This window comes from Colletotrichum godetiae (genome assembly GCF_030913485.1).
Source record: "Colletotrichum godetiae strain CBS 193.32 chromosome Unknown BDP55scaffold_57, whole genome shotgun sequence".
In the NCBI taxonomy this organism is placed as follows: Eukaryota; Fungi; Ascomycota; class Sordariomycetes; order Glomerellales; family Glomerellaceae; genus Colletotrichum; species Colletotrichum godetiae.
In genome coordinates, this window is record NW_026851305.1 from 141,335 (window position 1) to 163,683 (window position 22,349).

Genomic DNA, 22,349 nt, shown 5'->3' on the forward strand with positions numbered 1-22,349 from the left:
GTGCATACCTCCTTATCTTTAGAACGTCTGAGAGGTGAGCATTTCGTCTTTAGGGGCCTGGAAGAGATTGATTTCAGCGTGCGAGAGGGGGTTGGTGAGACTTACAGTTTCTGTGGCGATACTCGGGGGTTGACATGATGTGAAGTGATGTATGAAGCCCTGTGACTAGCGTTTGAGAAGTGAGGGTAGAGAACTCACAGACAAGACTATTGATTGATGGCTAGGCTCGTACTTTTTCTGGGGATGTCAGCGTGACGAGAGATTGAGGACTTACAGACGGGTTGTTTCAAGATTTTGGTTGGGCTCCGTGAAAGTCTAGCTCCGTCAGTAGGAAAAGAAGAAGAAAACTTACGGTGAAATATATCTTCAACCTTTCATCGTCTTCGGTCGGGAACCCTGATAATCAGTATTGTGGAGGCGAAGAAGAAGAATAGCATCAAGGCTTACGATTGAATGTCTAAACGGCTAGTTAAGTCAGCGTATGGGAGGGGGCAGGACGTACTGGAAGAACCCAAGCGATTGGGCTCGCGGGGTCTTGAAGCTACGGATGTACTATTTCTAGTCAGCAAAGGTTGAGGGACTCGGAAAACTCACCAGCTGCAGGTATAAGGTCACCATTCGAGAAAAGACGATGCCCTGCGGTTTGTCAGTGAAATAAGGCGAGGTCGTGACTTACGTGCAAAAGTCAGAGAGAGATCTGATGGCCAGGCTCCATAGTCTGTGAAGTAATCTCGATTGCGCTCAGAGCCTCAAACCACTGCTGCGGGGAATTGAGCGGCCATTATGGCAGAGGAGGAAAATACCTAAGTTTGTGGGTTGTCTTGACATTAGCAAACGAAGTCGAGGGAGCTCTCACCTGCATGATGGAAGCTGGCTAATGTTGGAGTGTGTGATGAGTATGAGAGAAACTGCTTTCCTTGCTTGAGTAAGGACCAGAAGCTATATAGAACCAACCTTCAAAGCTCAATATTCAACTTCCATCGAAGTCGAGTCCTTAAAACACGTTTTATCCACGGTCTGCTTTGTTGCATTTCCTTGTCGGCGGGAACTGAACAAGAGGTCGAGTTTACAAATGCCTTGTTCCGATGATCAAGTCTAGATAAAGTCGGATTGGCTGTGAGTGAAAGACAGCATTGTATTGAAAACTCTTCAATTCGGGCCCTTTATGCCGTTGTTTCTTGCACGGATTCGACATCAAACGTGGCCGGCCTTTGAGAGGTTCGAGTTACGGACACCCTGGTTCTTGAAAGCTCTAGCTCGGTCCATGTCTTTCTTCAACAGAAGTGATGAGAGGAAATGAGAGTGGTTTTGCAGGTTGAGCACTGGGTTTATTTGTTTAATTGTATCTCTATGTCAAGTGACTTCCCCCTTTTGCTGCAATTATTCAACAGACGATCAAGTCTTTGCGTCGTGACAAATTTCTAGCCCCTTGATCATCCGAAATATTTAGAACTGGATTTTGTGTTCGCAACTGCGAAGGACTAGATTCGACTAGTACATGGAAAAGGTAGAGCTCAACCCACAGTTAGTTGGTTCGTAACTACAAGTTCCCGACTTGTAGCAGGATTGCGTTCATATAAGCGGGACGGGAGAGTCTAATCCACAGCATGCAGTGCTGAGCTTCGCCCGTAACAATGAATGGATGTTATGGGATGCCTCTATTACTATTCCTGTCATGTCCGATATTACGTTTGTCGACGAATAACGTATGAGTGGGAGAGCGTTCCTATCGTCGTGTTTCATAACCACTTCGAGTGGCTCTTTATTATCTGCATAGTTTCTTTGAGAACAACGAGATGTCGTTAACACTGGTAGTCTCGCCAAGTCCATGCAGCAAGACACGGCTTCACCTTTGGCATATTTTAGAACTAGGCAGAGAAAGCCCCTCTAACATCCCCTTTCAGCCTTTTCTTTCTATATGTGAAAGAGCTTGCACAATCAAGGTATTGCTAAAGTCAATATAACGTCATCGGTGCTAGAGACCATGGACTTATCGAAATAGAAAGAGCCTCATGTGCTGGCTTCTTATGCAAACACCCACCGCCGCAGTACATATAATCATCAAAAACTCAGGCTTCTCAGTAAGCGCCGCAGCTAGGTAATACCGGCGGGGCAACGGGCGTTCGGTTTTGTAACGAGCAGTGAGGCTGTATGTGATACCGGCACTCTTCGTATGATTGAGACACTCCTATAACCGTCAAGCCGAATTCTTCAAAGACCTTACTTCTTTGTTCCTCGCTTTCTCTCCAACGTATTTGTGAAACGTTATCGAGACAGCGAGTGAGTGTCAACCACTTCAAGACACACTACTAGGAGAGAAACAAGAGAATTTATACTAGGCTGAAGAGTTAACATGTGCGGGCTCCTGGTTTATTTTATCATTAACTCCTTCCCATAACTACCTTGGTACAGTATAGAACTCCCACAGATCCCACTATATTATTTCTTACGGTATTGTGAACTTCATTGTGACCAGATAGTAGATACGCTAGAAAGATAGTATGTAGAGCACTTCAAAACAAATTCTTAGCAAAGAAAGGTGAAATTGGAGATAGGTACGAAAGGCCGGCGGGAACAGATGGGGCATCTGCCATCTAGCAGCTTCCAATGTTAAATCTATAACGGCCCTAACAGTGTACAAGAAAGTGTCAGCTTTGCAATATAAATTGGAAATTACTACCGGACTGAATCTTTGCTATGTGTCGGACCGTAGGGTATGGGACACGCCTTTGGCTCTTACATGTATGGACGGGGTAGGAACCTGGAAGACGGGCTCCCTTCGCAGTCACGATTCAAAAATATTTTCATTTGATTGAACCGGAGAACATGGACTCATTCAATATATATTAATAGTGCAAAGCCCTTAAAGTAAATAAGAGAGTGCGTCAAATTCAAACTCTGCAACTCACCTTACTGACTCTGTGATGTCGGGTACCTTAGCGAAGCGAGTCCCGAGTAAACGCTGAAATCGCGCACTGATATGCCTATAATCTTCTGCCTGTGAGACTGGGACCCCATAGTCTGGCGGCCAATAATCCTAATTAGACATGATAAAAAGAGAACCTACCTAAGACCTTGCCCCTGAGCGGGGGGCGTCAGAGGAACATCTTGCATACCAGCTGCAATCGCCTCAATACGTGGCGGCTTCGCCTTCTTCTTCTGCTCCTCGCTGTACCGTGGAACACGGTCACCATCGGCCGGAATATCACCCTCCTCACCCCCGCCTCTTACGGACTCCTCGGAAGGGCTTTGAACCACAAAGACGTCCTCATCCTCCCGCACGCCTCCATGGCCCGAAAGACCGCCGGCGTCAGTCATACCCGAGGCCTGCTGTTGATGCCCAGGCTCGAATCTCAATTGATTATGGCGCGGGTGCATACCAAACTCCTTGGTGTAAAAGTCTAGCGTCATCTGCAAGTTGCGAGAGTCCTCACGGATGAATTCGTGCTGGTTCTTGAGCGTCTTGTGGACTTTTTGGAGCTCTTCGAGGTCCATGGCGAGGGAACAGAAAGTCTTTTTGTCGCGCGCTAAGTGAATGCGGAAGTGTACTGCGAAATAGATTGCCAAGAAGCAGATGACCGAGACGACTACGAGGCCTATCACGAGGCGTTTGGCGCCTGGGCAGGTGACGCCGTCAAAGTTGCCAAGTACGCGGGGAGCGAGCGTGTATCTGAGAGGTTCGTGAGGAGGCATTTTGTTTTTGGGTTTGGTTCTGTGAATGATGTTAGCAGAGATAGGAGTGGAGATCTACCTGGTAATGCTTGTAGGTGTGTAATGGTAGTTGGCTTTTGATGGTCTGACTTCGTTTAGGATGGGAGAAGAAGAAACAACAGCCGGTGAGCCTCTGGGCTTATGAAGACCTTCTTCGAAGAATCTAGCCTGCTCAGGGTCGCACCGTAATCTTGGTTCTTTGTTTCTGGACCACAAAGTACAGATGTATTGAGTTCGGACGTGGTTTCTCAACGTCTTTGTGCGTCCCCCCATATAATATCTAACAAAGGAAGCCGATACGCTTTGATCAAAAGTGATTCGCCAAAGGATATGTGACCGATGCATAGACCTTCGGTCAGGACACAAGAAGGTGAACACAATCAAAGATGTCACATAATGACTGACAATGGAAACGACAGCAACGCTTACCAACCACAGAGTGGCCGCTAGAAGCGATATCGAATTGTTTCGACAAATGAATTGCCAGAGATCCTTCGGGTCCAGCAATGATACCTCAGCAAGGCTCCGAGGAAGCTTTTCTTGGCATGGTACCAGCCGATGAACCGAACGTGTAGTCACCAGGTATGCATAAGTACACAAAAGGTGTCGCGCAGTGAGGCGTTCGGCCAGCAGGATCTTGCATTCTGTTTTGAATCGATATCCGGAATAGCGGTCTGGAGAGCTGCGGCAAGAATGTCACTTATGGCAGGACGGCAGGAACCAGGCGCAAGCTGCATCTCGCCCAATCCGGATTTGTGTGGGTAGAGCAGTTGGGATGCAACATGAGGGGCCACTCGCACACCATCAACCAAGGCCGAGATTTTGACAAGCGAAAGTGACTGAGAAGCCAGGGAACAAGAGAACTTGGGCGCCCGCTTCGAGTCGGTATAGTGCGGCACAGACAGACAGGGGAGGCCAGCGGGACACCCGTACTCGCCTCCCACGGGCGCATGGTCGACGGTTTCGCCTCAGGGGCCGCGTCGGTCTCCCGAGATGTTTGCCTGATCGCTCCGGCAATTGCCCTTGTATTGAAGGATGACACGAAAAACTACAGTAGCTCAGGGGTAAGTTGATGAGGCTCAAGAAGGAGAGGCAGTAAGGACGATGGCCGGATACCAGCCTGTTGTGCCCTGGGCGTAGAAAACCCATCAACAAAACAGGCCGTTTTGCCGTCGAAATAGTCACCACGATCGCAACAAGACCGACATGCCTGCGCGCCTCTTGCCTGGCAATTCCTGGCAGCGCCGGGCCCAAAAGGCAGCGATCAAACCATTGAGTATCCTGCGGCCGTCAAGAAAAAGCAATGGTGAAAAGTGCAGAATTGGAAGAAGCAAAATGAGGCCCGCTACCGATCCATGAAGAAAAAGTGACTTCGACGAACACGGTCGATTGCAGTTATCGATCTGCAACGATGTTGCCCGGTGGAAATGGCAGCTTTCCCTTTCTCACTCACCGCCATATGGCATGGATGATACGAGGCTGTCTTGGTTGTCAGGTTTCAGAATGTTCGTGGAGGTCTTTGGACATGTTTTATTGCTGTGGCGTGTTTCAAGCTGTGGAGTCTTCTTGATAGGCAACATTTTGGTAATCCGCTCGACATTGGCCAAGTGGTGGAGAGGATATGTGGTGATGGGCTGGCGAGTTCAGAACCGGTCAGGGATGGTGGTTGCAGCCAGCGGCAGCCTGGACCGGCGGGCAAAATTTTGCGTGTTGGGACGGCCGCATGATGCGTGGCCACCTTCTCATTAACCCTATCAGTCGCGGCGAAGAGCGTGATTGGGAGAAGAAGACCACCGTGCCGGGGTACCTTGGTCTTCGCCGTCGTACTGACAGGTTCGCAGCAAGACTTGCTCGGGAGCTGGTTTGGCTGCGTTATCAGGTACATCAGGTTGTGGCCCTGGACACTGGACGACTAGGCCGGAGCTGTGTTACGGAACCAGCTTCATTCGCATTTGCTGTATTGTAGGATGTGTTCTGCGGCTGCTTGCATAATGGCGGGATGCGGTACTCCATCGGTCCAGCTGCTCGGGTTCGGGCGGTACATGAAAGGTGTCGCTCACCCTACGAGGAGAAAGCATGAATAGTGGCGATGCTGCAAACTCTCATCACTAGGCGTGATGACCTCGCTCATGGCTATGTCATCGAGTTTGGTTCACTCACCGCCCTTCGTAGCCTCCGTCGAGAATCAGAAACGGCGTGATCATTCACAGGATCCTCACTTGAAGTGTAAAAACTGGAGTGACGGGCGACCGATCGTGTGCTGGCAGTGCAAGGCGCCAAAGATGTTGACAGCGTACGTGAATTCTTGCCTGTGATGATTGCGGTTGAAAAAGTTCGTGAGGACATGCTGCCAATGGCCTTTAGCTCTGAGGTACAAGCGTCTTGTAGATATGAATCGGGTTAGGGGGTTGCATAACATATTCATTCCCGACATCCCGACATAAACTCTCAGATGCATACGACCCAGATTGGTGAACCGGCTTGAAGCAATTCTCAACGACACCCTAACGGACTACTACCGTCTGCGTATCTCAGCCTAGCGCTAGTGTGGTCAAGATATCATGCATCATAGCTTCTTTGGGGGTTCTATTCTGGTTTCTACTCCAGGGCGATGACGGGGATCTTCGAAGCGAGGGATCAAGGATATTGATTGTATGCCACGTGGCGCCGTGGCATCGCTGCCAAGGTTGTTTGGGCGAAGCCGTGCTGTCGCGCGCAGGGTTCGGATGTTTATGTACTGCTACCGGTCAGCATTCCTCTCCATCTTCGTGTGTTGAAGGCCCGAGCGGTGCTAGTAGAGGGCGGGTGTCGTGGGGCCAGGTAGAAATGACAAACTACCACCTGGGCTGGCGAGGATTAATGTGACAAGGTGAAGGGGACAAGGAACTACGACATTGTGAGTCCCGCCTCATGCTGAGCGTATACGGTGCTACTGCGTACCTGGTAGGGAGGTTAAATTGATCCCTGAGGACCAAGTAGGTAGCTTTGGAGCCTGCCAGACGAGGCCGGTCGTGATGATTCTATCCAGAAGAGAGAATAGAAGCTCCAAACATGGGTGGCCCTTGGAAAAAAAAAAAAAAAAGAAGCTCCAGGGGCCGACCAGGGGACAGGACAGGGATGAATGGCCCATCCCGCCTGGCACGGAATTACTTGGTACGAACCCATTTGGTACGGGATCCATCCAGCGTGGACTCATCTGGTGCCTCGGGTGCCTGCCAATTGGGCGAGTGTTCAGAACTTGGAGTAAAGTACCTTTAAGGTAAGGTAGAAAGGCAGGAGAAAGCGGATGACCTCGCCCTTTTCCTGCCTCTCTCTGCCTCGGACATCACGCACAAAGCTCTCCTCAGTCCCCACCGCCTTCCGTCCTCTATCCATGTCCCATCCGAGCCGGCTTCGTCTCCGCCCCTTCCCATCCTCATATCGCGGCTCTACCGGCCTTAGCCTTCAGCCCGCAGTAAGTCACATTCTCACATTCTCACATCCTCACAATCCCGCAATACCACAATTCCACAATCTCACAGCCTCTGCTCAACATCTTTACCTGGCATCGGTCAGTCTAGCGTACTTTTTTCGCAGGCCAGCTTTTCGCCGCTACGGATACGGACTACCACCCCGAACAACAACCCTGCCTCGACCCCTTCGACCACCCAACCACCTACGGCACTTTTGGCTTGTTTCGAATCTAATCTGCTGATCGTGAGTTGTTCAACCCTTCGTATTTCTTTGCTAATGACCGACGCTGTCTACCTTGGCCAGCTACAGGGGCCAAATCCGACTACCAAAGCTCACTCTACCATTGTCCGTCCATGTCGGACCCAATATTCGCCTCCAACTACGCCCGCCGTCAACTTGACGACTGCGGGCTGATCGATAACCAGCCCGCTCCCCGCTGCTACCGGACAGGATCCACGGACGAGGACAATCATCCTATGGCGGTCTCTACGCGTGGTTGGTTCAAAAGAATAGCTTCCTTCGCCGAACACCCTCCCACCAGTTCCTTCAGAAGCCATTCAGAGCCTTCTCAGTCATCTTCAGTTACCGGCGACCTTGATTGCGCATTGTGGCGTCCGAGAAAGACTATTGGCCTCTTTAAAGCTCACCGCTTTTCAGCATTGAGCGCTTTAGCACCAAGCCTCCCGTACTGAAGGACTTCTTTATCACGTCTGCGCCGCGTGCGCAGCAAGACGCATCCGGGGGTGTGGCTACAAGAAAACCGTCGCCCTTTCCCCGCACTTCTTCGAGCCCGCCCTGTTCTCTCCTTCAAGGATGTACTGGGTGTGAACTCAAGACAATTTGACCCATGAAGGCGACATTTCTCCAAGTGGGAAACATGACTTACCCAAATCCCTGCATTGGTCTGTCTGCAAGCTCCTCGGGCGCAGTCGCGAAAAGAAAGCTTTTGGAGCATCCCCATCCAATTTGGGGGCTTTTCCCAGGGTGGCTTTGTTGCTTTGCGGACGCTGCACTTCCCACTGATAGACTACCACACCACTTACCTACCTTACCTTAGTTTTCTGTCAAGCACGATCACCCGCTTTCTTCGCCTTACCTCTCCATACTTCCATCATCATTCCTCTCACCTGCGCGCCACCCTTTCCCCCAGTGTTCTCCACCCTGTTTATCCTCCTCTAGCAACACTCCAGACGCAACGACGCCTATGTCTCAGTCTGATGCATCCTACGAAATTGCACCTGTTAGATTTGCCACCTACTGGCTACGTTCATGATGTACACAATACATGGCCCTGTTCCTGAACTTATCCCGACCGCTAGCCCTGCAGGCAGGAAAGATAGGTACCAAAAGGCACAATGATCTCCGAATCAAGTTCTTCTGACAGTCAGGCACAAGGCCAATGCCGGACTTGACGACTCACAATACCGACGCTTGAACTGAAAGGAGACTTGGGTACTGGGCAAGTTGCCAAGTATCCGGGGTGCTTGTCTGTCATCCCGCCCCCCCTGCCTCTCCTTTCGATGGACTGTGTGTCTAAGTAGCCATCACTATCTTGGTCGGTACTCAGTGCCGTGTTCTATGCCTTGGCCGTCACCGCCCATCTCTCATCTGTTCTCCCCCACGCACTTCACGCCCTTCATGCCCTTTTGACCGCTTCCAGAAGGCGTCCAAATCTGGGCCGCCGACAACTCTCTTGTTCCTAGCAACACTTTCACGTTCATTCACTTAAATTCTATCTTTCGCCACTTGACCTCCATTATGAGATTTACTCTGTAGCCATCTGCTCTCTCTGTTCCTCCCCTGAAAGAAGGCCCAAACACCTCCTTGATGTGCGTCAAGCGAATGCTCAACGTCTGAAATTCAAACGATCCCTCAGCTTCAACTTCGTCACCACGGTCATCAACTTCTCTATACTTTACTGTTCGCTTTGTTCTCTTTCAGAATTACGCAGCATCGTCACCATGCCAGCTAGCTTCACATCCTCACAACATAACCATACTGGAAGCTCGTAAGACACTTGTTTCATCTCCCAACTGTCGCGAATGGACTCTCCTTTTACTAGTGACTAACTTTTGACAGCAGCAGCAAGTCTGCCGGAAAGTCTCCCTCCGACGAAAAACCCTCACGAAAAGTCCGCCTCGACATGTTTAACGGAGACAACAAGGACGATCTAATTTCCCGTCTCCACGATGGCCAATCCAAAACTCAGACCCTTGAAGACAAGCTTGGTCAACACTTCGCGAAACTCCCATAAACGACTACGACGAAACACTCGTGCACTCAAGCATACCCCGCTGTCACTTCCAGATCCCGTGTACACTACAACCTGTCACTATATTTCCTTCTGGCTAGTCTAACCTCGTTGTTTCTCCAAATGCCTCCTACAGTAATGTCGTTCCTCATTGTTTCAATTATCGAGCTTAGAGAAAACAATCCCCAGAGTACTTTCATCTATCATTATGTGCTTAGGAAAGGATGTACCGATTTTCAACGTCCACCAAGGGCAAGCTGGTTACTCGAAGGTGTATCATGTATCAAAAGGTTTCGAGGATTATTTAATTTGCAAATAGATGCAATGTTCCCTACATTCTATGTGGCCCCATCACGAGTCAACTACCCCTATGCAACCCTGCGCCGCTCCGAGACCTGCAACCCACGACAGTCCGCGGAATTCAGCTTTGCGATGCGTGCGGCACCACAGAAATCGATGGTCTCGGTGATGTCGACAGAAATCGATGGCCTTGATGATGTCTTGTATCTCTATGCCCAACCCACCGCGCGCTAACGACGACTCATTATTACGCAAAGGAAAAACAAGGCCCGATACCAAACTCCATGGGCACAGGTGACGCAAAAAGCGCAAGTGTCCACGAAAGGCACGCGCGTCTCGGCTGCTAAGTCCACGCAACAAGGCTCTTTCCAAGACGAGCCGTGGATCATTGGCCAGCTATCCGCGAAGCTGAACGGGAGGGCACGCGCGGCCCATTTTCGACATCCTAGTCCTAGACCCCAACCAAACTTTGCTTTTGCTTGGTCAAGGTCGTGCACGTTTGGAGGGGTGGTGCTTATCTGTCTACCACTCCAAACAACTACTGGACCAGTAACTCGTTCTGCTCAACACCGGGCCTCCTCCCCTCCGCGACTTTCCTCCCAACACGAAGAGTGGGTAGTTGACACCCTGGCCTGGCCGCCTGGAGAATGGGGAATGGCATTAGCGTTTGCAAGGTACCTTATCCGTCCTGGACCTCGCTTGATCTTCTCCACTGAACCCCGCGATGATGCTAATTGTTAGTGGGCCGCAAATCCCTGCACGCCTTGTAGGGCGACGAGAACTCAGCCGAACAAGGGCCGATGACATTGCTGACCATTCAGTGAGAGGTTCAGAGAAGTTGTTGTGAGTCCGGAAATCGTTCGTGGCCTTGAGCCTGCATGTTGTTCTTGTCTAGCTGAAAATTAGGCCCGAGACGCAGCCGTCTGGAATTTAGCCAGCCAGTGCGCTTTCACGCTTGGTCCCCCGACACTAAGGCGAACCGGCACTTTGTCAAGCGAAAAGGAATCCCGGCACTTTTGATTTGTTCCGATCTGGTTTCAGGGGATACGTAGATCTGTCTACGGCGTACCCTCGGCACGAGTTTAATCGGGACAGTCAATGACCGACCGCGCGATGATGATTCGTTCGATGTCTGACAAAGCAGAGCCGCTGACGCTGGCAGCTACACCGACATCCATGTCTGGCTGAATGTAAGGGTTGGGGTATGACAAGATCTCTGGATGCCCAGATCTCTCGATACCTCGTCCGGGGATGCCGTCTCATGGGACGCCTGGTCGCCCGTTCACCGGGAGCGGGCCGTTGACATGTGATCACCGGTGCCGTTGCGCCGTCTGTGGGACCGCACGGACAGGTAGGAATGGTGCAGCCACAGCCGCCGTCCGGTCCCGATCTCTGGGAAGAAGGTTTCTTTTTGCCCTTGTTCTGTGCGTTGGCGTGACTCTAGTCGAAGGATCGCTAGGTGCTTCGAAAAACGTTGTTCATTGAGGTTAGAGCGCCACAAGTGCGAGCCTTGAAACGACGTCAATCTTGTATCGACCCCGCGATCGCGTTTCCAATCGTTTGATGGATGGTTTCAATTTCCGCACCTCGTCTTGTTTTAGGACAAAAAGTGGGAAAGTCATCGAGTGTCCTTGGCGAGTGCTCAGACATATGGCATGCACACGACCGACCGAGCTTCCTCGCGGTTCTATATATCACCGGCAGTGGATTTCAGCAAAGGGTCGTGGGCGGATCCCGGGAAGACAGTTCACCGCAGCGGAGTTCCGCTTCCCCATATCCACAAGAAAGGGGCAGGCAGCTCTCAAATGACTTTAATACAAAAATTTTCCAAAGCAAAAAGGAAAGGAGAGGAGGGCTGGTGATGACTTACTCGAGAATTCACGCCCCTGCCCAGATTTGAACAGCGCGCCCCTCGGACCAGCACTGCTTCATTGGAGTATTTCTTTGTGTCGACTCTGCGTCAGAGTCGAAACCACTCGGCCAATTTAGGTAGGGAACAGACCGGGGGTGCTGGTGATAGAATCAAGTGAATTGGCTCCCTAACCTTCTTCAGATGAAGGTGGGCAGAAGCGACGTGAAGGTGAGGAGGAAGGAGCTGGATGTGGAAAGTTGGGAAGGAACGGCTCAGGATTTAAGCTACTGCCTGCCATGATCCATCGTAACGCAATTACGACGGAAGGAAAGTGTCAAACGCCCAGACACGCGATATGGGGTAGCTTATTGATCAGCACGGACGGTGTCAGCGCCACGAACTTCCTTAATCTCGATTTCTCCGAGACGCGACCTTACTTGCGATGTTTATAAGAGGCTGCTCGTCGCCTTCCAAAGAGAACATGTTGTTCCCCGCATCTTGTGCAATACGGCCAGATCGCTCATCACCTCTCCTTCTTTTCGAGCCCAAGCCCTAGAGGCTTAGTCCCTCCCTTTGAGACAACTGCTCTCCGTCCACTCCTTTTACGGGAATCCAGCTCCCGTGCACAGGTCTCTCAGTCAGCCACTGCCATCTGATAGTCGTCATCGAGACACCGTCAAGACACAATGAAGATCTCACTTGGCCTTGTTTCAGCGCTGGCCGCCGCCGGTCTGGTTGAGGGGCACATCGCCGCTTGGGCTGATGGCATGTATTGCCGAGTGAGTCTCTCAGTGCCATGGCCCATGGATCCTCTCTTGTGGTAAGCATGATGCTGAAGCGAGCAAATGACAGGGCGGGAACAATACCGCTGTAGACGATTCCAACACCAACCTGGTAGTCAACCCGCTCTACCAACTCCCGAAAGCCAAGTGGTGGATGCAAGCCGACCGCGGATGCGACAAGGTGCCTCCTCCGGCGGGCCAGTTCCTCAACTTACCCGCCCGGGGCAAGTTCACCGTCGATCTCGGAGCCAACCGCGGCTGTACAAGCCTTTCTTACGGCGGCAAGACCGCGACGCAGTGGCCGGACTGCAGCGAACACCCGGAAGACTGGCACGCGCCCGGGCCGGGCAAGTGTCTCGTCGATAACCCGGACGGGAAGGGCGGGGCGATGCACACGCAGAACTACACCACCACGGCCGGCACAGCATTCGCCATCAGCTATCAGTCGGATATCAAGAAGGTTACGATGGAAAACCTCGTCGTCTTTTCAGTTGTCGAGCAGTACGTTCTGCCTGTCTGATGCCAAAGGTTAGCAGCTGACGTTGGTCCAAAACAGTACTCCTTGGAAACGCGTGACTTCGTACCAAGTCCCAGACTTGCCTGCCTGCCCGGTGGGAGGTTGCTACTGCGCCTGGCTCTGGGTGCCAGATGGATGTAAGATCACCCTCGCTTATGGCCTCGCTTGGCGCATTTGACTGACTCGTGAATCACAGGTGGCCAGCCAAACATGTAAGTCATCGTGACCAGGCACGATCAGAGGAGAAGATGCTGACAAGCAGAAAAAGGTACATGCAGAACTTTAGATGCAATGTTACCAACGCCGTTTCCACGAAGACACTAGGAGTCGCTAAGCCGCCTGTCGCTTGCCGAGATGATTCGAAGAAGTGTGTCGCTGGACCGAAACAAATGATTGCCTGGAATCGTGAGTTGTCGAGTGACGATGACGCCCTGATCCTCGCGTCCAGATGCTAAAGTCTTGGCAGAAGCCGAAGGGAACAACGTTCCGGACATCGGGTACAGTCCCGGGTACAACGCCAGGATGGGCTTCCAGCCAGGTGCTCAAAATGACGTTTTTGTCTAGACAGCATCGTCGGAATTTCGCCTCCAGTCAACCGCCTGCAGGGTTCTAGATCCGGATATGCACACCTTGACCGAGTGGAGAGCGCTAGCGAAGCTCACCTGTGACATGGGGCCCAGCCTGGACGGTTTTGCACGGTGAACTATTTTCCATTTCTTGTACATATTGATGACCATAAGCGAAGGGGAGAAAGCACAAACATCATTTGCTTTACTCGTGAGAGGAACCGGGGCCTAATGCACGTATTGCCGAGCGCTTTTTCGCCAAAAGTTGCCTAGATTGATGCGAGGCTTCGAGTAGGGACCAGTGATGAGTGTTTGCGGGGAGATCATCGTGAAGCGGCATGCTGGAGGCATGACCTGATCTGAAAACTGATATTGTGAAATGACCTTATCATCTTATATGCAGTTCGGTCCTTTCAAACTATAGTACGGCCGTACCCCTGCGAGGAAACGTGGCCGAGCACAAGGCCTAGAAGCGCATCATCTTGTTGCAGTCGAGGAGGTGCAACACACGCAAAGCTGTGCCACGCCAGTGTAGAATGCTGCTACACCGACACGCGCCCTCTCACCGAGAAGTCGTGGACGGGATGGTGCGATGGCAAACGACGTGGGGACGGCCTGAGGAGCGATTCATGAATATCTTGGTTGTGTGGGAGACCCAAGCATTTCCTGTCATCTGAAGTCAATGAGGGGTAATGCTTGTCAAGGTCGACGTCATGACGTGAGACCATAGCTTTGGCGGCGCGGGAACGGATGAACCCTAAACGCTTAAGCCAACTCCAAAGCCTTGAATCCTCCGAAGTACTAGTCAGCCTTTTGCGCCAGCTTCAGGCCTAGGACTGGCTCATCGAAGAACTCTCACGCTTATCGCAACCGGCTTCCGAGATAGATTGATTTTTCAATACCATCTGTGTCGTCTCAGGCTCTTGGGTGGCACACGCGGGGGGGTTGGTTGGTTGCAGCAACCGGCGGTGGCACGTCGCTCCGAGCGCCCAACCCTCTCAAGGGCGCAAACAAGGCGGAATCTGTAATGAGTATGGGGTGTCAATTAACATCAGCCAAGTCTCGTCACTCCCTCTAAGAGGCCTTGCTCTTCCCTCTCGTGCATCTTGTTCGCAGTATGCATGCACTTGGAGGTGTAATACAGCTCGATGTAGTACTCACGGTGTTATATCTGGCATGTCGATCGAGAGGCGGAAGAAGGGCCTCATGTGGAGGCGGCTTCTCCACATCTCACTTTCCAGACGGGGGAGGGCGGCAAGAGTAATCGTCCTTGGCCTCAGATTGCCCTCGCTAATAGGGACGTATCCGTGCATTGCCGATGCAGCGCAAGACTGCCTGGGTATGGGGATGGTGTTTCTCCCAAATCCGATTGGCACATCCTCAGAGTGAACTGATGAGGCCGTACCTTTGCCTCCGCAACACCCAAATAGGCAAGCGTATATGTGGCGACGGTAGCCACATGGGGCCAAACAACGTGGCCCCGGCATGGGCCGTTCCACTGGCGCAGAGTTCCTTGTCGACCTCCGAGCCATACTCAATTCAATAGGCACGTTCTAAGGGGAGTATGGGATGTGTGACCCGAGGGCCCTGGGGCAGTCTTTGAGGGAATGGCTCCTCGGTCAATGTTGAGCGCCGGCATGCTGGTGCCGGATGCATGGCCTTGCTTCCGCGGTGAAGCTTGACAGATACACTGCCAATCGCAATGAACCCGCCCAAACAGGTCGCCGAGTAGCTGGAAATTCCGCGGCAATGAATTCATCGCAAGGCATCCGCAGGTAACTTGCAGCCGACTTTGTCATGTGAGGCTAGAATGGTCGACGGACTGGTGGGTGAAGCGATGGTCCGAGTTCACCCTCCCACGATCCTAAGCGGTCCATCAGAGATGCAGGGTCGGTGACACCGACAAGTGCCAGTCCGACTCCTTTTCGCAATGACCCCGGGAATCTTGTGCCTTTTCCCCCGTACATGGCCTTGGGCGGGTCGTTCATCGACTCGGCACAACATCCAATTGGATTCGTCCCAGGCTTGGTATTGGAGCTAGGCCCACGGCACTGAGAAACTTTGAGGCTGCCGCGAGGGCTTGTTGGCCTTTCTGTCGTGAGATTGAGGCCATGTAACTGGTGTGACTGTAAAGTTCTTTCTTCGAGAATCCCGCTGCATAGCACGATGGACGAGCGAGTGAGTGCGTTGGACCTCGCCTCACGATCAGTTGTCGGCCATAAGTACGTGCGACCCTGCAGTGAACTTGGTGGCTTTCTCCCCTTCAATCAGACCATCGAAATTGAGTCATCTACAACAGCGAATTAGCAGTCAAAATACTCCCATTACGACGATACGTTTCAAAAACATCTTATTTCTTATCACATATCTTTGCAGCTGCAGTATGCCTGCCTCTGAAGTCTCCGTCCTTGTCAATGGCGCTTCCACGACAAGGTTCGTTACCGTGTCTTACCTGTCCCGCTGTTCCCCGATTCTGATCTGTTTTTAGAGCGACGACAAATCCAGCGGATCAGGCCGCACAGTCCCAGTCCCGTATCACTGAATTTGTTGAGACGGATTCCAGCTTGTACCGGAGACTCAGCCGGAACGCGCCAAACAGGACTGGGGAGTACGAAGCTCGTGCACGTGTCGCTGCGAGAGAAGTCGACGCGAGACTTCAGCAAGGTGCAAAGTGATGCATTCCATCCCATGGTTCTTAGAAGCAAGCGATATACCCTTGGCTGTACTCGATGTTGGAGCGACAAACTTTGTGCCAATGTTGTTGCTAGAAGCAGGTCGAAAGTTCTCCATTGATGACGAGGAAGTTGAAGCGCCACATAGCGTAGGACGGGACCTGCTTTAATGGGTGGGAAGGCACGTGGAGGGAGGCCAGCCTGACACCTGACAGCAGGTCGTCTGAGAAACGGCTGAAGTTCTTTCTCAAGACACCTCAGTTATGAACAAGGTACAAGGTACACATGCGACCGGCCCATGGTCGCAGGAGAGGTCGCTCTTCTCTTTTGAGATTGAAATAGGCAGGCACTGGTCCTGTCATGGAAGGTCGGAGATATTCTCGGGGCAGGAACCGCCCGTGTGGGGATGTGCTGAACAGAAGGAGCAATGACCATGCTCGAGCAACAAGTGCAAGATCTGGCGTCACGTGTGGCTTTAGTGCTGGAAAGTTTTTGTCATGAATTTTTGCGTTTCCGTAATTGCTTCATAGCAAGGTATCTCAGGTTGAAGTTTTCACAAAAGCACTGAAGATTCGAACATCAGGGTGAGGTATCGTGGGTACCGTACCTTGAGCACTCGTCGCATCCAGGCCTCGTCCCGGGCCGACGTGGGGTCATTCTGCCCAGTGCGATGACCCATGTTCCGGCCCGAGCGGCTGAACGCATTCACGGAAGGCTTCCATAGGCTCGCAAGACATGAAGTTCATTCAATGTGAGGCACATCGATATCATTTTCAGTCCGATAGGGATTTCTACAAGGCCCAGGGTTTTTCACACGTCCACCGACCGCCAGGAACTTTGATCCGCAATGGGACAGTGTTCCCAGTCTTATTCCGAGCCTCGTTCCTGACTGAGAGTCGCTCTAGGGCCTAGCATGGCATTACTGTCAATACAGAGGCTTCGGAAGTTCCGAAGCTGGATCGAAGGAAAAGGGAATAACAGTAACGTAAGCCACTTAATGGCCATGCCAAGTACCTACCTTATCTCTATTCGCCAGGGTCTGACATCTGTCTCAGGACCTGTGCCCTGGTTATGTACAACGTGTTACCAATTGGCTTTATGAAAAGCTAAAGATCTTGACTGCTAGGCTGCTTCAATACAGCCCTGCCTTAGTTGTCCTACCGTCCGTCACATGCAGCAATTCTGAAATGGACAACGTCGCAGACGCTGTGAAGCAGAGAGTGCATTACCTTAGTCTCTGCAAATGCCATTTGAGCTGCGGTGCAGTAGCCTCTTGAATCTGAAATGATGTAGATATTTCCCATCTTTCTCAGCTCTTTCCGTCAATTCAATTCAGTTTCACCTAGTTTTGGGCAAAATTCCTTATCACGACACGCGACACAAATCCACAAGGCTGAGGCTGGCCGGGCTTGTTTCTAGCTTCTGGTACCGGGATCCGCGGCTGCAATTGCTTTGATAAACAGAGACATGCGTCGTCGTTGTCTCAAGTCCGAGTCATGGAAACCATCACGGAACGAATCGACTTCACATCGCTATTACAGTACTTCTACTGCATACCTAGCTACCTAGCATGTGCCTAGGTACTTTTGACTCTGATACCAAAGCATCTGCTCCCAAAGCTTTCTTGTCGGGTTCTTTTGTTGAGACACGCACGATGCGCTGAGCTGGCCTAAGCCGACTCTTGGCCAGCCTACCTCAGACATCGGTGAGAATGGCCGCTGGCCCCTGGGCACCGACCAAGCTGAAAACATGTCATGCTTACGACCGATACTGACTTTCTGACTCCAGAAGCATGCGGATTGATGGACTCGTTAGCTGTCGATCAAGGGTAAGACTGTTTTACGCAACGACTTTTCTACTAATTTGCCCGGAGAGGCTACACTAATTCACCTATCTTGGCCCAGTGTTGAGGCTCAGAGCGGGACCTGAGACCAATACTTTCAGTGATCAACGCTCCTCTATGGAGATCTCCGAGTCCGCAGGTCCCTGGAATTCGTTGTCGTTCCGATGGTTCTCGTCCATCAGCTGACGCAAATTTCTTACGTTTCCCCTAAAAAGACTGGAATACCCATTTCCCCGAGCGTGACGGTCTTCTCAACTTCCACGCTAGAACCATTTCATAGCTTCTGTGAGCGTTTACTTCAAGTAGTATTCGTTCAAGACCATCCTCGCATTGCTGTTACAATCTTGGAGAAGAAAATTTTCAGTCTTTCAGGAAAATCCTACCATCTATCAGACTATCACAGCGATGAAAATACTCAGTAGTCAAAGGTAAAACCTGCTCAAACCTTCTGATTTCTCTACAAGCATTATGCTTCACTCTCAAGGACCAGTGATTCCAGCTGGGTCTTGATGCAGCACCAGTACTGACGACCATCTCAAAACCAGAACTCGCAAACGGGGGGATAAGACAATAAGAAAGAAGATGGAAACATTTTCTAGGATAGAGTTCCTGTTCAATCAAAGAACTGGAGTTAATCCTACGGAAGACATCACGTTGGTGTGCACGAGTAATTTCGAAAGTCCCGGGGCACGTCGAGAGAGAATCACTAAGGAGATAGAAGAAATATCGGAGCAATTGCACCGAATTATCGAATCTATTGCGGCTAAGGAATTTGACTGCATTGTTACACAAGCAGACCTGTTGGGGCTTGGGCATCAATTTTCAAAGCCCGATTAGGCTCGTCGTTACAGGCGGTAACGGAATTTCGTCAAAGTATACTTGGGAATAATAGACACTTCCGGGAGAACTGGGGATATATAGACTATAGATAGATCTTGTGGTGCGGAAGGTTCGATTTCAATGGCTTATACGCTGTGAAAGTCTCGCGGTTCAGACAATAATAGCCAAAAACTGACGATGTGCTATCACTTTGAGATTCCTTCTACATGATAGACATGGAACCATTCTTAGAAGTGATACTTCATAGTCGTAACACTTTTGAAGTATTTAGTTTCAGTTCATTTCTTATGCGTTAAAGGTGTCTTGAGTTATAGTGACTGTGAGGAAGGAACTCGAGGGGGCGCGGACGTCAAATTTGGCTCAGCGGAGACTCGTTTTAGTTCGATAAGCTTTAAATTAGTTCATGGTATCCTTGGACGGGATCAGTGGGGCTTGTTGCCCGCTACCCCATCATGATCACCCTCCAAGCTCCACCGGGTCTTGCATCAAACCCGGGGCATCTTCTAGAGCTTTTCATCTTCCGACCCCTACGAGGCATGCTGGTCAATCGATGAAAGACTTTACAGAGTTCAGCTGATGGCTCACAGGTTCACGTGTGCTTACAACGCCGGGTCGATGTACGCCTCGAAGTTGAACTACCATTGTCTGAGCCCCGTGCGCAGAATCGGGCACTTTCGGAAGTCTAGCCCGATGCGACCAAATCATTCGCGATCTTCATGCCCATGCCGCATCCTTCCGGACCGACATAAGCACTATGATATTCGACGAAATATATGTATAAGTGTTAACCCCATCCGTAGCGCTCACATTTGGATGACCCCTTGAGGTTTTAGCGCTGTACCGCATCCACCATAATGTCAATATCATACATCAAGTCACTGCTGTTTGGGAATAACAACACAGGTGCCAATACAGAGGCATCATCACCTCGACATTCGGGTCCGAGGTTGGTTCCCGAGCCTGACACTTCTGATACTATCACGCTGCCAGATGGCCGAAAACTAGGCTATGCACAATTCGGGCTCTCGACCGGAAAGCCCATCTTCTACTGTCATGGCCTCCCAGGCTCCCGAATAGAAGCTGGTCACCTTCATGAGGCAGCTTTGGATGTTGGTGCTCGACTTATTGCAACGGACCGCCCAGGAATGGGTTTGAGCACCCCTCAACCCGGACGAACGCTTCTCGATCACCCCAAAGACTTGGAATATCTTGCGACGCATCTCAAGCTGAAGGAATATGGAGTTCTGGTATGTTGGAGAACCTTCGCCTTCTGTGGCGCGACTGCTAATGTTCAATAGGGCGTGTCTGGGGGCGGTCCCTATGCACTAGCTTGTGCGAACTCAATGCCTCCCGAAAAGCTCAAATGCGTATCCATCGTCTGCGGCATTGGGCCGCCTGACATTGGCATGAGCGGAGCTGGATGGTTTCACTGGATCGGATTCAACTACGGCTGGCGGTACACCCCGCGCATTGCCGGATGGTTCTTCCACCATCAAGGACGCTTCCATCTATCAGACGAAGAACGGCTCGAACTGCAGCTCCAGGATGCGGAGAAGAAGAAAGCAACGTTCCCGAAGCAAGAAGCTGGGATCTGGTCAGACAGAGAGATTGTGGGGCGCATGGTCATGGCAAGTCGACAATATTACGGTCAAGGAATCGATGGTGTAAGTAATGATGGTCACCTGGTTGGCACAGAGTTCGGATTCCGTATCGAGGATATTCGGCCTGATTTGCCTGTACGGCTTTGGTATGGTCAACATGACACATTCGTCCCTATGAATCACGGAATACAAATTGCCAAGCGATTGGGGAGTAGAGCCAATCTTAGACTCGAAGACGACACGCATGCTAGTATCTTCTTCAATCGGAGGAGAGAAGTATTGGCGGATTTGGTTCAGAACATTTGAAATCTCTCTTTCTCTTGCTTTGTATGTTTCAACATAATTTTGTAGACATAAAAGATCATTCTCGGCTCACTTCCTCTTTAAACAGATCTTGGGGGTTATGTGACAGCGCCGAGTCCAACCAGTCAGATATTTGTTGCCTATGGATTCAGTTCATCTCTTTAGAACCACTCTTTTACAGAGAAGCACTTCACTTTCGTCACCCATGAGCCCCAACAGTTTCTTCGTGGCTCTTTAAGTTCATACCTATTATTACCCTGTAAATTCCAATATTTCTATCGTTCTTCGCTTAATATGAGATGGCTGGTAAGTCCGAGTTCCTATGGTAACATTCTCCAACATGTTTTTTTCCACTCCGATATACATGTTAAGGCGATCTGACTATTTCCACCGGGCAGTTTGAAGTTGAAGTAAAAGAAGATGGGTATCTTTAACTTCTACGTAATTTAATCAGCATTTACTCCCCTTTGATAATGAAGACCACACGGGAACGCTACATTTGACAATGATCCGCCCACGCCAAGTGAACATGTCAATCGATTGCCGACGCAGAAGTCTTTTGGGCTTCTCAGGGGGTGAAATACTCAAATATAATATTTTATACATATCAGCGGGCCAGATCAAAAGAAGTTCCATCTAGGAAGACAACCAGCACTTTGTAACCCTGCGACCATAATTCTGCCAGAATAGAGCTATGTAGACATGCCCGGGTCCTTGTGGCGTGTTCTCATTGAGCAAAATCATCAAGAACACAGTCTCTGTCTCAAGAGCGGGGAGTCAAAGATTTTCCATGACCGGTTCTGCTCACCTTGCGACAACTTGATCATTTGATGCTCCTGTCTTATACCGCAGCATGAATGTGGGGATCAAAACGTAAGTTATGGGTACAACGTTGGAGATAGATTTCTCCCTAGAATCTCGCAAAACCCCCGCCACGTCGTTCCTCTAACCTTTCGGAAATCTGGCCTTGCACTTCCTGAACATGAAGGGCGGTCCTACTCAGTCGATCTGGCCGGCGTCTTCACACTTCGGTCCAGCCGATACTTATCTCCTTGATAATTCATACGCAATTTGCACTCACCGCTCCATCTATGCCTTCCGGGATTGATGGAAGTCAGCACACGAAGGAATTTGCTCATTACCGCGGTACTTTGTTAGAAGTACAAAAATAGGGACACCCCTCCCTCGCAAGAATTTGTCGACTGTGTTCCCTCCCAAGCGGGGGCGCGCTAAATTGAACCCCGGTTGCGTTTCCCCGACCGCTAAGGCAAACCTGACTAGCGCCTCGAGTATCGGCAGGCTCTGAATGAGCCCTCCCATAGGCCATGGGCGCCGTGGCGCTCTAAGCTTGACTGCAGAGAATAACAGGGGTGGCCACCTGCCAAGGTAGCATACGAGAACACGGAACATTGGCCGATCATAAGGATAAGGACCAGGATCAGGATCACTCTGCCTTGGAGACTTTGGGCTTCCACATTCCCACAAAACTTGGGGAACGCGGAAACCCATCAAGCAGCTAAATACCATGCCGTCCGCTTGTTAAAAATACAGGAAGATTCTACCATTCGATCTATTCTCTACGACTCTTTCTTTTCGAATCAACTTGGTTGTCTACAACTTCATAGACGCCCCGCTCACTCTGCCCATTACTTTCACCT

At 50.8% G+C, this 22,349-nt stretch overlaps 4 protein-coding genes across 4 annotated transcripts; 3 read left to right on the forward strand and 1 right to left on the reverse strand.

Moving 5' to 3' along the window:
- Positions 1 to 2,507: 2,507 nt before the first annotated feature.
- Positions 2,508 to 3,693, reverse strand: BDP55DRAFT_772392 (uncharacterized protein; the record flags this gene model as incomplete). The annotated part of the gene is made up of 3 exons (XM_060581139.1): positions 2,508 to 2,627; positions 2,741 to 2,991; positions 3,068 to 3,693. 2 exons carry the CDS (start codon positions 3,691 to 3,693, stop codon positions 2,985 to 2,987), a joined length of 633 nt encoding a protein of 210 aa, XP_060424482.1. The 3' UTR covers positions 2,508 to 2,627; positions 2,741 to 2,984.
- Positions 3,694 to 9,125: 5,432 nt separating this feature from the next.
- On the forward strand, positions 9,126 to 9,418 carry BDP55DRAFT_733035 (uncharacterized protein; the record flags this gene model as incomplete). Its single annotated transcript, XM_060580021.1, has 2 exons — positions 9,126 to 9,172; positions 9,244 to 9,418. The coding sequence occupies 2 exons, from the start codon at positions 9,126 to 9,128 to the stop codon at positions 9,416 to 9,418; spliced, it is 222 nt and encodes a 73-aa protein (XP_060424483.1).
- A 2,718-nt stretch (positions 9,419 to 12,136) lies between these two features.
- Positions 12,137 to 13,702, forward strand: BDP55DRAFT_334608 (uncharacterized protein). Its single transcript, XM_060566872.1, has 6 exons — positions 12,137 to 12,346; positions 12,420 to 12,850; positions 12,906 to 13,003; positions 13,063 to 13,078; positions 13,135 to 13,271; positions 13,333 to 13,702. Exons 1-6 carry the CDS (start codon positions 12,254 to 12,256, stop codon positions 13,428 to 13,430), a joined length of 873 nt encoding a protein of 290 aa, XP_060424484.1. The 5' UTR covers positions 12,137 to 12,253; the 3' UTR covers positions 13,431 to 13,702.
- Positions 13,703 to 19,641: 5,939 nt separating this feature from the next.
- On the forward strand, positions 19,642 to 20,694 carry BDP55DRAFT_636706 (alpha/beta hydrolase; the record flags this gene model as incomplete). Its single annotated transcript, XM_060572924.1, has 2 exons — positions 19,642 to 20,034; positions 20,086 to 20,694. 2 exons carry the CDS (start codon positions 19,642 to 19,644, stop codon positions 20,692 to 20,694), a joined length of 1,002 nt encoding a protein of 333 aa, XP_060424485.1.
- Between the last annotated feature and the right edge of the window lie 1,655 nt (positions 20,695 to 22,349).